The sequence below is a fragment of the Lepisma saccharinum genome, chromosome 17, assembly GCF_977018435.1.
Source record: "Lepisma saccharinum chromosome 17, izLepSacc3.1, whole genome shotgun sequence".
Lineage (NCBI taxonomy): Eukaryota > Metazoa > Arthropoda > Insecta > Zygentoma > Lepismatidae > Lepisma > Lepisma saccharinum.
The window spans coordinates 32,345,396-32,360,661 of NC_139245.1; the positions used below are offsets into that span (position 1 = coordinate 32,345,396).

Sequence of the window (15,266 nt, forward strand, 5' to 3'; positions counted from 1 at the left end):
TCGTACACCGTTAGAGAGCAGCAGCGTTCGAACAGCAGCCAAGTTCTCACTGTCCTGTGTCGTAGAGCAAAGACAAAATGTCCACTTTAAGCAAAGAGAAATATTTTATTTTGGGGAGAATCTTAACCAAGTTTAAATTATACTTGAAACTTGTAACAATTTGATTTGATTTGTTGTTTTTTAAATCCACTTTATGCACAGAAAGACTAATCGGGACTGGGCCTGCAGTTTAAAGTGGGATCCGAACATTGAAGTACTTCTTACGTAATCACAAAAAACACAATTCTGCATAATATTGCTGCCGAATAAATGGAAACTTCAAATTTTGTATGATGATTATTAATTGTACTCCTCGAAAGTGCCACATGTCACTCACATATAAAATTATAAATACATATAATTACATTATAAATATACAGGGTGGCTACAAACAAGCAGAAATGAAATTCCCTGACTTTTCCAGGTTTTCCAGGACAAAATTTACATTTTTCCCTGACAATTACAAAATAAACTAAATCGATGTTTTTGCAAATGGAAATAAGAAACTCATACAGATCCACGCATGGATTTGTTAAGTACCAATATTATCTTCTATGAAATTGACTATTAATTTCTCTATTCTCTATGATTTGAATTCAAATTGCAAAATAGTGAATTTGGAAAAGTATTACAATTCACAAGCTAGTGAAGGATTATGGAATTTTGTTATATGCATTAAGTTTAAAATAAAATACTTGATTATTTTTAAAGTTACGACTAAATGAGATAAGACTGAAGAGTGAATGATTAAGAAATACAATTTGTAATTTATCAGTCTCCTTATACATTCTCTGTATTATATGTTGATATTTCCACTGAGGTTTGGAACCCTCTGCTTGCAAGAACCACGAGTGCGGACTCATTTCTCAATGCATAAAGCTACTTCTCTCTTCTCTATAAAGCAAACAACTTAACTCTTGCATATAAGTGAAACAATTGAATCGAACAAAATAAGTGTCATATTTCCTTACATTATCAATGGGATTTCTGCTTCAGTACAGTATATCCAAGTGAAGTACTGTGAAACTGACAACATGCAGCTATACCATTAATGCTGACGAAAAGGGTATGTAGGTATTAGAAATTTAACGCAAGGAATTTATAGAATTGCATTGTATAAGTACCTGATTTAGCTAACCATACATTAAAACAGGAATACTCTAATAATAAAAGCTTCTGAAAGTTCATATACGAAGAACATTGTATCGTTTTAGGACAGTTCTAGGCTAAACATTTCAGCTCTCATACAACAGACTGCGATGTAGCCTACATTGCACGCTCAGAATTTGGCACAGAGCCACCAGCAATCGTGTGAGGTGTGCAGACCGGACGTCGTGAGTGATAGTATGGTTAGCCGAGGGTGCAGACAATTCACGGAAGGCCAATCGAATGTGCACAACCCCATACAGCCGAGTAAACACGGGCTCTTTGCATCACTTCAGGTGAGAGATCTTGGACCACTCCCTGTACAGCCCTGGCCTTGAACATGCGCGCCGACTACGTGGGTGCTCCGGGGCTCGAGCACCCACATAAATAATCTTGTGGGTGCGCCACACCCACAAGATTTTAGTTTGATAAAATCAAAATAAAATAAATATTTCTCACTTGCCATTATCAAAACATAATAAGCAATTAAAACATTGAGATAGAAGTTAAAAATTCTAACTTCTAAAACATAATTGTTTCAAATGTGTTTGTGCAAAGGCAACCAAGCAACACATTCCCCCCTTCCTTGCCTGTCTCTGGCCAAGTCAAAGGCAGTCCCCACAATAACAATGGAAGTACAGTAGAGCGTCGATTATCCGAAGTAATTGGGGGACATGGGTGTTCGGAAAACTGGTTTGTTCGGATAATCGAACTGTACATGTTTATTTGCCAAAAAGAAGTACTGTACAGTAAATTTATTCATAAAAACAGGCATCTCTTTAAGTATGTATTACAAAGTAACATACAAAGGCAACTTTAGTAGGAATATATAGTATGTGGTACAGTTTATTAAACAAAAATATGTACATATTACATACGCATTTTGCATGAACAATACACACAGTACACAAAATTAACGTTTAAAAAAATCCTTTATTTTGGTCTGTCTAAGCAAGCCTACACGCTTACGAGCAGCTAAGTCACGTACTTTTTTCATTACAGATATCTGAAAGTGAGCGAGTACACAGTTCGGTTAAGCGGTCGTTCGGTTGACCGACGTTCGGATAATCGACGATCTACTGTATATTGTATTGTGAATAGAATCCCGTCTTTTCGGCTTCTTTGATATTTCCTTACAAGTGACACACTACAAGTGACACACACCATTCGTCAACAATTGTTTTAAAATAACTACTTGCCGATATTGAGCACAAGAAAGCCGATTGTGACCGATATTGAGCACAAGAAAGCCGATTGTGACCGACTACCTCAATAGTTGATTTTTTCTTCTTTTGTTTGTTTCAATCAGATAAGAGCGGCGTGGATTACGATTTCAGTGAAGTTGTTTTCATGTAATCTGGATTGTTATCGTTTTGTTTGTTCTCCGAGAGACAATGGCTTGGAAGGACGCGGGAACTTAGATTGTAGACTGGGAAGTTCTCATTTTCAGAAAAAAGGGGTGTTACCATGTTAATAGTTAGTACAAAGAAGAGGGTCTCCTGACCGGATGCGTGGAGCAAAAGCTCTTCGCCAGGCAAACATTTTCGCAATTTTCAAACGTGGCACGGGACGCGTGTGGAAAGCTGAAACACAATATTGAGTATTGCTTCTTTGCTTACTTTCGAATTCGAACAGTAGGTTTGCTGGTCGCTATGGATAAATTTGTCATACGTTTGTCGTCGTCATCACAGGTGGATATTACTGACACTGAACATAGTGAAAAGCATGTTCAGTCAAAAAATAAGGAACCCGAGAATGTGTCTTCTGCCAGTTCCTGTAGTACATTAGCAACAAGTGTCAAGAAATCTTCAGGCAGGTCATACCATGAAGGATGGAAAAATACATTTCCTTGGATTTATTACGACAAAGAATTGGACAAAGTGTTCTGTAGTGTGCCTAAAAACACTTTTGATTCCAGTGTAGTGCTTCCGTCGGCAACTGCTACTTCTGCAGACAGGGATTCGTGTAATGCATTTGTTCGAAATGGATTTTCCCAGTGGCAAAATGCAATTGAACGTTTCAGGGTTCACGAAAAATGTACACTTCATCGTTCGTCCGTGACTGCTCTGGCAACTACGAAACAAGGAACCAATGTGTCATCTCTTATCTCAACACATAAATTAGGAGATATGAAAAATGCACGCAAGGCGATTTTAAAGATAATAACGTCCCTCCAATTTTCAAGTCAGCGAGGAATAGCAATTCGGGGTCACACCGATGAAGCATCAAATATTCATCAGTTGCTGCTGCTTAGAGCAGAAGATGCTCCTGAGTTGAAATCTTGGCTGCAACGAACTACATATAAGTGAGTTTCTCACGGTATATTGAACGAAATTGTCTCTTTTATTATCCAGCGATGTACAGCAAAATATTGCGAAATATATTAAGGCGGCACAATATTTTTCTCTCATTGTAGATGAGACTTCCGACATATCAGTGAAGGAACAAATATCAATATGCTTCAGATTTGTCGATTAAAATCTGCAAGTTGAAGAAGTGTTTATGGGCTTCTATGAAGTAGCTTCGACAAGTTCTAGGACATTGTTTGAAGTCGTCCAGGATGTCATAAGACATTTATCTCTCGGCATAAAATACTGTCGTGGTCAATGTTATGATGGCGCGAGTAATGTCAGTGGACATTTAACAGGGTTACAAAGTAGGATTACTCAGTTGGAGCCGAGAGCTATATTTGTTCATTGTTCGGCGCATAATTTGAATTTGGTAGTGCAAGATGCGATGCAAGGTATCAGTTATGTGCGAGACTTTCTGGTGATTCTTCGTGAATTAATATCATTTGTAAGACATTCGCCAAAGAGGCTAGCAGTGTTACAGTCGCTACAAGAAGACAACGAAGATGGTGTTGTAAAAAAACATTCCCAGACTGTTGGCGACCATTCTGTCCCACAAGGTGGTGTGTGAGGGTAAAATCACTACAATCGTTGGAAAGTAATTATGACGTTCTCTTGAATTTTTTGTAAGATCTGTCAGAAGAAAAAAGTGAAGTCGGTGGGAAGGCTAGTGGATATTTTTCAAACCTACATCAATTCAGATTTCTTATTTTCCTGAAAATGTTAATTTCAGTTTTCGGCAGATTGAACAACTTCATTCTTCTTTTCAGAAGAAATCATTGTCATACCGAGAAATCAAAACTTTGGTGGAAACTTCGTCTGCAAGTTTAGCTTCACAAAGAGATATATATTTTTTGAGTTGTGGAATGAAACCATGATGAAAGCGGAGGAATTGAACATTGATGAACCAGTTTTGCCTAGAAAAAGGAAGATGCCAAAATGCTACGATGACCGTAGTGATCCTCATACGTATCAAACGCCGGAGGAAATGTACAGACAAATATTTTTTGAAATAATTTGTGCGCCTGTGGATTCGCTAAATCGTAGATTTCAAACAAAGGTTTTGGAACTTATTTCACAACTTGAAGCTTTTGCTATCGGTCAAATTGGTGCTGATCGAATTCTGCAGTTCTATGGGACAGACTTTGATAAAGACAAGCTAACATTGCACAGGGACATGTTTCTAGATGTGTGCAGAACGAACAAAGAAAAAGTGGCCAACTTGTCAGACATTACAAATATTTTAAGTAGAGAAAACAGTGGTCCCATGCGTGAAATGCTCACAGAATTTGTGAAGTTTGTACAGGTGATTTTAACTATACCTGTTACTTCTTGTACCTCTGAGCGGTCATTTCCAGCACTTAGACGATTCAAAATGTTTTTGCGGTCAACAATGACCCAAAAAAAGATTGAATGATTTGGCAATTTTGCATGTTCATAAAGAAATGACTAAAAATATTGACATTACCAAAATTGCAAACAAATTCATACGTGCAAATGACGTAAGAAGGAATGTGTTTTATATTGAAAGTTAACATGTCATGATTATTATTATTATTATTTGGTACATAAAGTTAGTCATTTTGTAGTTTCTGATCACAACAAAATCCTTGCGTAGTTCTTTCTGCAATACAATTAAAATTATTTGCATTTGTGAAGATTTTTTCACTTTAATTTGTATGAATGTGGTATTTTCTTTTAGTAACGTGTTGATAATATCATTGCCTCTTGCAATCATTGTGCATGTAAGTTGTTTATAGTATACAATACTTGATACTAACAGATCTAACCGCCATTGATATGCACCCACAGAAATTTTGGAAAGTCGGCGCCCTTGGCCTTGAATGTACCGACTTTCATCTCTTTGATTAACTGAAGACGTTTTTCTGACAGGGCAAGGATTTGACAGCTACACTGCGGTAGAGATAGTTCCAGTCTTTGCTGTCAGACACATATACCATGGGCATAGAAAATTTAGTGCCATGCTACGACAAAGAACAACGGTGGTGATTATGCCGAAGATTAGGTTAGGACTCACTGTTACTAATGCAATAAATTACAACTGATATTCTTGTTTTATTTATGCCTAATCGGTAGGGACCTTGATATTTTGTTATTTTTTTTTCAAATTGGTGTATTTTCTTATTTCTTATTTTTTACTACACGGTGTTATTTTTCCCAAAATTCACATTTTCATTTTAGCGCACTTTCTGGCAAATATCTGAAATTATACCTTCATGGTGTTTTTAAACTACTGTTTCAAATTGTACGTCACATGGCTTACGCCTCTTCGTGAGAGTTTGATATCTTGAAAGTTATTTTGAGAAAGTTATTTTCCATACCCCTATTTTAATTTTAACGTAAGGATTTAAGATAATGGAATTTTCCCCGTGTATACTGAAGGGTGCATAATGACCATAAGTGGCGACGCACCCAAAAAAATTAAATCAATCTATCTCACGTGACAGATACCGATATATTATGGCACCAAAAATTGGCATTGTCTTTTTTTGACTTGTTAGTGTTACGTTTCCCAAAATTCGCGTTTTTGTTTTAGAACATTTATGTGCCAAATATACCGAAACGTAATACTCCAGTGGGCTTCTAAACTATTATTTTAAATTGTAGGTCAAATCCGGGAACTTTTCTAACGGTTGGAAGTGGCCCCACATCCAGCACCAGCACCCAGCATCGAATAACATGGGTACCTGGGGGAAACCCTGGGGGGTAAAGGTGGTCAGGGGCGTGGTGCTGATCACATCACCCCTACTCACGACCGGATCAAGAAAGTGTGGGGCGTTACCCCCACACCCCCTATACGCCTTCATGGCGTGGTGCTAAGCACAGGGGAACACTTTAGAACTTTTTTTTTTTTTTAGAACTTTAGGTCACATGGTCTACGTATTTTCGTGACAGTTTGATATGTTGGAACAGATTTTTGAGGACGTAAAAGTAAAGTGCTCCCCTGCACTTTTCCATGAAGGTGTATAGGGGTGTGGAGTTAGGGCCCCACATTTTCTGGATCATGGCTGATGGTAGGGGTGATGTGATCAGCACCATCCTCCTGGCTACCTTTGTCCCTCAAAGTTTCCTCAAGGTATCAACTTCATATGACGCTGGGTGGGCTCCGGAGCAGTTTGAATAGGTGGAAAACATCCCGGTTCTCTCCCGCAGGGGATCAACCCCGGGTCTCTCGCATGGTAGTCAGACACCCTAACAACTGAGTTCCATTACGCTCGACAAATGCCGATAGTGCACACTTAGCTTGGTAATTCAAAACATATCTCGTGCGACAAATACGAAGATGTGGCTCACGTGTGACGGTAGATACACACTCGATCTCCTGTTAGAACGCTGCCACTTTGCTCTGTGATTCAAATGGTTTTGATAGAAGTTGAAAATATCGTGGGAAATACATGAATTTAATGTGGCTGTCGGAATTATTTCATGTACGTATAACTCTATAGTTTACTCTAGAGTAAAATGTTGGAAAACTTGCATGTTCTATGTACACAAACGTGGCCTAGAAAATACAAGAATGTTGGATTTCATGGAATTTTTCGTTGTTTTAGGACATTTCTTTAAAAAAAAATTGCTAAAAACGCCAACAATTCACATTTTATGCCGAATTCGCATTATTTCGATATTTCGAAAGGGCGAAAAATGTGTCCAGACATCACTGCACATTCCTAAACATAACTTCGGAGCAATTAACATTTTTCACTGTTTTGACGTTTGCGAAAAATCAATGTCCCTACTAATCAGAAATTACTTTCTGGCCACCCCTCGTATAAGTCAGTAGATGGAAAGTGAAAATTTAGCAGGGCTGGCAGAGAAAAGTCAATTCTTGAAGAAAGTGATTTGCTTTTATGATTGGATGATTCGAGTAAATATATTAAAATATTTACGTATTTATTATTAGTATTTTATTTCATAATATTGGACATTAACTTCACTCAGTGAGAGATTAATGACCATCTCTCATGAGTTTAAACAGACAGGACAGAGAGTGGCATTAATTTCATTGCAATGCTGCTGTTTTTGCAGTAAATTTCAGGTTGGGAGCATGCACTTGCCAATTTTTATAACGTTCACCAATGCAGATTTAAGTTTCACTTTTTCGTGATAGTATTCAATATATATCCCATTTGGTTGGATTTTTCTTGATATCTAAGAATAGTGCAATGTCATTGTAAACTTAGGCTATGTTAACTCTTCGAAACCAGTAATACGTCAGGATGATGAAAGAAGACCTTCGTAAGCACTGCTACATTAAATAAGGTGAAGTGAGCCAGAAGAGTAATAAAATTCCAGCAGCATATTTGCAGTCTAAAGCGCTTCTTGTTTATGCATAAGATTTTTGTTGGATGTTGCAGACCATACAATTTCTGTTGCATGTTGTAGTGAGATACTTTGTCAGGTGGCGATATTCGACAAAAATCGTATGTATCAATTGAACCTATTTGTTTCCATGTTTCTTCAGTTTGCCCAACAAAATGCCTTACTACGACGTGCGACAACTATCGGACGGTGCCACCCGCTCTTATCCCTATATATACCATATGGTATCATCAGAGTAAGATCGTACTCGCCCGATGATACCATATGGTACCATGGTGCTGATTACGAAATGAATGTGCTTTTTGGACTTCATACTCTTATGTTTGGGTGGAAACTCTGACACAGGTCTGGAACAAGCCTGGGAAATTCATATTGATGACTAACCTCACTCCCTCTCCCAAACATATCCATGCCACATTTCCGAACTCATTTGGAAACGTCCATTCTTTGAAGAGAATACTAAGGTTTGCGAATTCTCCCCAAAATAGCGAGAGAAGAGGGGGCCAACTCCGGATTTTTGTTTTTCTTTCATGAAATTCGGGGGTCGCGCCCCCCAAGCACCCATTCCTCGGTCCGGCATTCTGAATTGTACACGGTTGCATGCTCTGATGTTCTAGCTGCAAAACAAAACTCATCCGAAGTAGATTGCTGCCATAGTGCCCGAGTTATAACAATTTTCTGAGCAATATGCAAATTACCTATTTTTCGTAAAAAACAGTTTCACATTTTGGCTTATTATTCAACTTGTATGGCACCCAAGAACATGAAATATATTACGTTCTCTTGAGAAATGTCCATTCTTTGAAAAGAATACTAAAGTTCGCTCCCTCTCGCCAAAATAGCAGGGAAAGAAGGGGCCAACTCCAGATTTTTGTTTTTCCATTGAAATTCGGGGTCGTGCCCCTAAGCCCACCTTCCTCGGTCCAGTGTTTTGAATTGTACACGGTTGCATGCTCTGATGTTCTAGCTGAAAAACAAAACTTAGCCGAAGTAGATTGCTTTAATAGTGGCCAAGTTATAACAATTTTTTTCCCCAAAAATGCAAATTACCTATTTTTCCTCAAAAAAAATAATCACATTTTGGCTTATTATTCAACTTGTATGGCACCCAAGAACATGAAACATGTTTCATTCTCTTAAGAAATATCCATTCTTTGAAAAGAATACTAAAGTTCGCGTCTTCTCCCCAAAATAGCGGGAGAAGAGGGGGCAAACTTCAGATTTTTATGTTTTTTCCATTGAAATTTGGGGGATGTGCCCCCCCCCCCCAAGCATCCTTCCTCGGTCCGGTTTTCTGAATTGTACACGGTTGCATGCTCTAATGTTTTAGCTGCAAAAAAAAAAGTTATCCAAAGTAGATTGCTCCCATAGTGCCAGAGTTATAACAATTTTCCTCCAAAGAGTGTTCGAATTTAAAATTCCCACCGAGAAGCCTGGGCGAGAGATATTTCTATTTCTATTTCTCTCTCTCTCTCTCTCTCTCTCCCTCCCTCCCTCCCTCCCCCCCTCTCCTCCTGCCATCACTGGTTTCTGGCGCCGTGGTTGTGTTGCGCATAAAAGGGGCCTATGAGGCCGAAACTTACTTTTCTGTTGCCGTGCAGAGTTCCATAACGATTTCTTTCAATAAATAATTTTTTTAAAAAAAGTCAATAAAAACGAAATTCCCTGACATTTCCCTGACTTTTTTTGACACCTCAAATTCCCTGACTTTTCCCGGTTTTCCAGGTCTGTCGCCACCCTGATATATATACAAATTAAAGTTATATAAATATATTATATATATATTTGCTGCAACCACCAACTTTTTGAACAACGAGCTGCCACTGAATAGACTTATCTTTTCTTTTTCACTACAGTAAAATTTATGGGAATTTGTTATGAACTGGATGTGTGCCATATCATTTGCTTCAATGTTCCAAAGTTTAGAAGTATTCAAGTCAAACAAATGAACAACAGAACACTTTGAGTAATATTATTTATCTTGTAGTCAACGGCTGATACAAGCCCATATACACAATATTTGATGTAATGTTTCAGAAACACACTCCCTTCATCAGATATTTTGAAGAGAGGAAGTGTGTGTTGTCCCAAAATATTACATCAAATTATGTGTATATACTTGTAAGAACCATAAACTGTAAGACAAATAATTCTACAATGCAAGCAATATGTACAAACAGGTAAAAACTTTGAGTGATAGGTGGTGGTTATGCTTTTCTTCTTTGAACAGACAATGTTCTTACAATGCTGCACTGGCTCCCTCCCTGCCTTTTCCTTTGTTATGTCCTAGTATGCCCCAAGACACGTCACAGCCTTCAGGACTGTTGTTAAACAAGGCCGAGGAAGGGATGGACACACTGAGCTGACCCTAAAACCAACATGACACATCTGGTTTTTAACAAACTCGAGACAATTTTAATGTAAATAAAGTACACAAACACCAACTAAAACACAGCATGACAATACACAACACTATACGCTTACTGTTTCATTCACTTCTTGTGAACATTGTCAACATGATGAAAAACAGGTTAAGAAGGACCTTCACAGAATAACAACAATTGAAAAATTCTGATCTTGGCTTTTCCAATTTTCTTAATAATAAGCAAGGCAGTGCAATCACAGAAATTAGGTGTTGGTAACAAAACCGACAAACATGTAGCAGGACCTCGAAAATGATGAACAGAATTGTGGCCGTACAGCCCCCTGGGCTGCTTGGTTGAAGCCGAACAATAGGCGGTTGGGGACCAAGCTGTCCAGGGTTCGATGGCCTGCTGTACCTGCACACAAACAAATAGAAAATACTATTGAAATGATGGAAAAGGAGGGGATTGTATTTGAAATTATATAAGGACTTGATTGTTGAACTGTAATATGTAAATATGTATTTTTGTTAAGATTCACTACATGCATCTGTCTAATGTGAGAATTTCAAGTCCACCACTGAATTTTGAAGTTTGTCACTTACTGTCCACTGAAGTCCATTGTTAGCCGTTAGTGAACCTGGATGCTCAAATGCCCGTGGTGTCTGTCACTGATATAGAGTTTGGACCAATGATCATCCTCTGACACTGGCCGCTGTGACACAGTCTGCCGCTTCCAGCGGTGTCAATTGCACTGCCCTCCGGCGACGACTCCTACACATGCATCAGGTCGCAGGAGCACACGTCACAGTTCACACCTGTTTTCTGGACACTGACTAGTTACATATATACAGACTTTTCCGTACAACTTCTAGGCACAGACTGTTCAGCAAACCCATTTTAAGACTGACTTCTAAACTGCCCACTCTAGACACACACTGATTTCACTCAACCGCCAAAATCCACAGTTTGGTTTGGGTTTTCTACATGACGTGGAGGAGGGGGTTGGTTGCAGGGAAGAATGGAAAATTTTGAGACGTTGGGAAGACAAACAGTGTTTCTGGGAGAGAAAGTGTAAATATAGCCTTCCCTTTTTGTGGGCTCTCAAAAGAGAATAAGGCAAATTACCTTTGCTTGGCTTCGCCAGAACTTATGGGGACTTGGAGACGTGCTGAATGTTCGATACAATGATAATATAAAATAATTATATATATATCTCATATTTAATATATATTTTTAATTATGTGCACGTATAGGTGTACGGGTACAGAATTTTACTTAATCTACGGCAGCTGTCAGACTAAAGTTACAAGCTGGCATGAGTCACTCTGAAACAAATCCTCAGAAATAAATGCAAACTTTCACAACCGAGTGACATGACAAGTTGCACAAGTTCCTTGTAGCTTGCATGTCAGTTGTCCTTTCAATCTGAAAGCTCCCCAACAGCTTCTACTACTTACAGCTTTGATTTCCCTCTCTTGGAGAACGCTATCACAAGCATAATCAGCATCCCGATATGGACACTTTACCTCAGCTTCTTCTGTGAACTGGATTGTGTTCACCAGGCATGGTCTGTAATATAGTAAGATAATTTATAATTATTATTAAAACTAGAGCAGAGTTTGTAACACTTCAAATATATAACTATACCAATGCTGATACCCTTACCGATTCCCACAGATACCGATGCGTGAAAATTGTAATTATTAAAAGTTTTTCAAAGTATTAATTAATATTAATTTGTAAGAATTCCATGCCAATAAAATGCATCAATTTACCAACAGTATGTTTTCATACAAGAATTACATCAGAATATTAAAATACATGTTATGTTCATGATGGATGCGGTAAATGCAGTTTAAAATTACTTGCGTGAAATTTAGAAATTTCGTATTATTAGAATGATTAAATCAAGAAGACTTAGGTGGGCAGGCCATGTGGCACGAATGGGAGAGGAAAGAGGAGTTTACAGGATTCTTGTTGGGAAACCTGATGGTAAGAGACCTGTAGGAAGGCCAAGACGAAGATGGAGGGACAACGTTGAGATGGACCTAAAGGAAATCAGTGGGGATGGAAAAGAGTATAGAGATCTTGCTCAGGATAGAGAGGCCTGTGTTGATGCAGCCATGAACCTTCGGGTTTAAGAAGGCTAGAGAGTTAGTTAGTTAGTATTTCCGCGTTGCACAATTTAATAGTTAAATCCTATTAATTTCGAAGATCCTTTGTCATCATTCACTAAGGGTACGGCACCTGGAGAGGAGATGGTACCTCGTCATTGCTTTGTTAGTTCCCAGGCGGCGGCGCTCCAGATGCCGTACCCTTAGTGAATGAAGACAGAGGATCTTCTAAATTAATAGGATTTAACTATTAAATTGTGCAACGCGGAAATAAGAAAATTTCTAAATTTCACGTAAGTAAAACATGTTATGTAATCACAAAATTCAGTTTTTCACATAAAAAGGTCCAAAATAAAAAAACCTTGGATTTTGTTTAACTGTCAGGGTAATTAGACTCCCTAAAAGTATTCCATGCCATTTTTACAGACACTGCGAAAGACCAAAATGCCAAAAAATATGCTATTGTATGAGGGTGGTTTGAAAAGTTCTCGGAATCACCACCAGATGTCAGTGCTAGGACAACGAGGTTCCCGCATAGTAATAGGCCATCCTTTATTAATAAACACGTGGCGCGTCAGTGTTCTGGGTAGAGATCTGTGGTGCGGACGTCACTTTGTAGTTGTTCCTGTGCAGTGCTTTGTGAAGATGGAAAAAATCGAGATTCGAGCGGATTAAGTACTTCGTAAAGAAAGGTATGAAAGCAAAGGAAATTCATGCCGATTTTCTGAACACACTGGGGGACTCTGCTCCTTCATATTCAACTGTTGCAAAGTGGACAAACGAGTTTAAATTTGGTTGGGACAGCTTAGATGATGATCCACGTAGTGGTCGCCCAAAATGTGCTACTACCACAGAAATTATTGAAAAAGTGCATAAATTGGTCATGGAGGATCGCCGACTGAAAGTGCTTGAAATTGCTGAAGCTATAGGAATGTCATCCGAACGGGCGTATCACATTTTAACAGTTGAATTGGATATGAGAAAATTATCTGCAAGATGGGTGCCGTGACTTTTAACACAGGACCATAAACGCATCAGAGTGGACATTTCCGAACAATGTTTGACTCGTTTTAAGAGAAACCAAACAGATTTTTTGCGCCGGTTTGTGACGACAGATGAAACGTGGGTCCACTACTATACCCCAGAGACATAACAACAGTCAAAGCAGTGGAAACATGTTGATTCACCACCACCAAAGAAAGCAAAGGCAATACGGTCGGCCGGAAAGGTAATGGCGTCAGTGTTTTGGGATGCGAAAGGGATTCTGTTGATCGATTATCTTTCCACTGGTCAAACAATTATGGGACAATACTACGCTAATCTCCTCGACCAACTAAAGCATAAGATACGGGAAAAGAGGCCAGGTTTGGCAAGGAAGAAAATCATCTTGCATCAGGACAATGCGCGCCCTCACACAAGTGTCGTTGCCATGGCAAAAATTCATGAACTTGGTTACGAATTGTTGCCACATCCACCTTATTCGCCTGATTTGGCTCCCTCAGACTTCCATCTTTTCCCCAAACTCAGAAGTTTCCTCGGTGGACGGAGATTCTCTTCAAAGGAAGAACTAATAGCCGAAGTTGACACGTATTTCACAGGCCTGGAGGAATCTAATTTTCGAGATGGGATCAAGGCATTGGAACCGCTGGACCAAGTGCATTAGTGTACAGGGAGACTACATTGAAAAATAAAAAAAATCACTGTTGTAAGTCGTTTCTTTCTATTCCATTCCAAGAACTTTTCAAACCACCCTCGTAAATTCCACCTAGATACTTTCACTGGTATCAGCCAATACCAATACAATCCTAATTAAAACAAACAGGCCAGGGAAAATAAGGCACTGTTATTTCATGAATATTTCATTACAGAGCGGATGTAATGAAAAAGAAGAACTGTTTTACTAATTAACAGTCTTATTTACAACGGTGTCATGCATTTACATGTTCTCAACATGCATAATGTAGTTAATGTCAACAATGCATAACTGTGTATGAACTCCACAGGTAATCTAGAATAAAATATTAAAAAAAAGTAATTTTTCGAGCAAACTAACTGTTACTCAATTACATTTAAAAAGGAGCTTTCCAAAGGTTGTCAATTAGCACAATTAAGAGCAGTCTACTCACATGTTAAAAAAGATTTGAAATAAGATGGGAACATTTTATCACAGATTACATACAACAGAAATGAACTGACCTGCAAAAAGTATGAAGACACTCCCTTAGGATAACTCCTTCCCCAACTGCAACGTTAGTAAAGCACACAGAGCACTCAAAATGTTCACTATTTTGTACTACATCAGTGTTGTCCAAATTAACCAACTGAAGATAATGTTGATGTTGCTCTGCTTCAGCTTCCTGTTTCTCATGAGCTTTGGCCTGTAACGTAATAACATCACCATTGTTTTCTCAGTGGTAGAAAACTATGTAGATGTAATGCATACTAAATATGTACATTTCAAACATTATCAAAAAATTTAATATTTTATATCATGTGTCCCCAACATAATAAAAACATCCAAGATAGTCACAACAATACTCTTGGGGACATCAATAAAGAAACTTTCTTGGTAAATATTTACTATCCTTCAGACACCTATAAACTCTTCGTTTCGTCAATTTTTGACATTCCTACTTACGTATCTGCTTCGCGGAACATTCCGTGAATGGTTTTTGGGGCTATCCATCTCGAAATCGGTGAGAAATTTAAAGTAAAAAATTATTTTCGTTTGAAATTTTTGAGTCCAAATTTCCCACCAATTCCAGGCTCCGCCCCTGGGTTAATTGACCTACCGCCCCCAACCACTGACGCGGCCCGGCCTCCGCTCCGTTCCGGCTTTTTCTATAGACTCCCTGTTAAAGGCATGTTAGAAATTGGCAGGAGTCACCTGCCACCAAATGAGCCCCAAACTT

The 15,266-nt window shown here is 38.6% G+C and overlaps 1 protein-coding gene across 1 annotated transcript in view; it reads right to left on the reverse strand.

The window, feature by feature from the left end:
• LOC146001666 (uncharacterized) overlaps positions 1 to 15,266 on the reverse strand; it is a 147,159-nt gene that overhangs the window by 14,437 nt on the left and 117,456 nt on the right. The window contains exons 11-12 of the mRNA XM_083139283.1: positions 14,551 to 14,732; positions 11,698 to 11,809 (exon numbers count right to left, since the gene is read on the reverse strand). Coding sequence (XP_082995409.1) covers positions 11,698 to 11,809; positions 14,551 to 14,732 — 294 coding nt within the window. The remainder of the gene's footprint in view (positions 1 to 11,697; positions 11,810 to 14,550; positions 14,733 to 15,266) is intronic.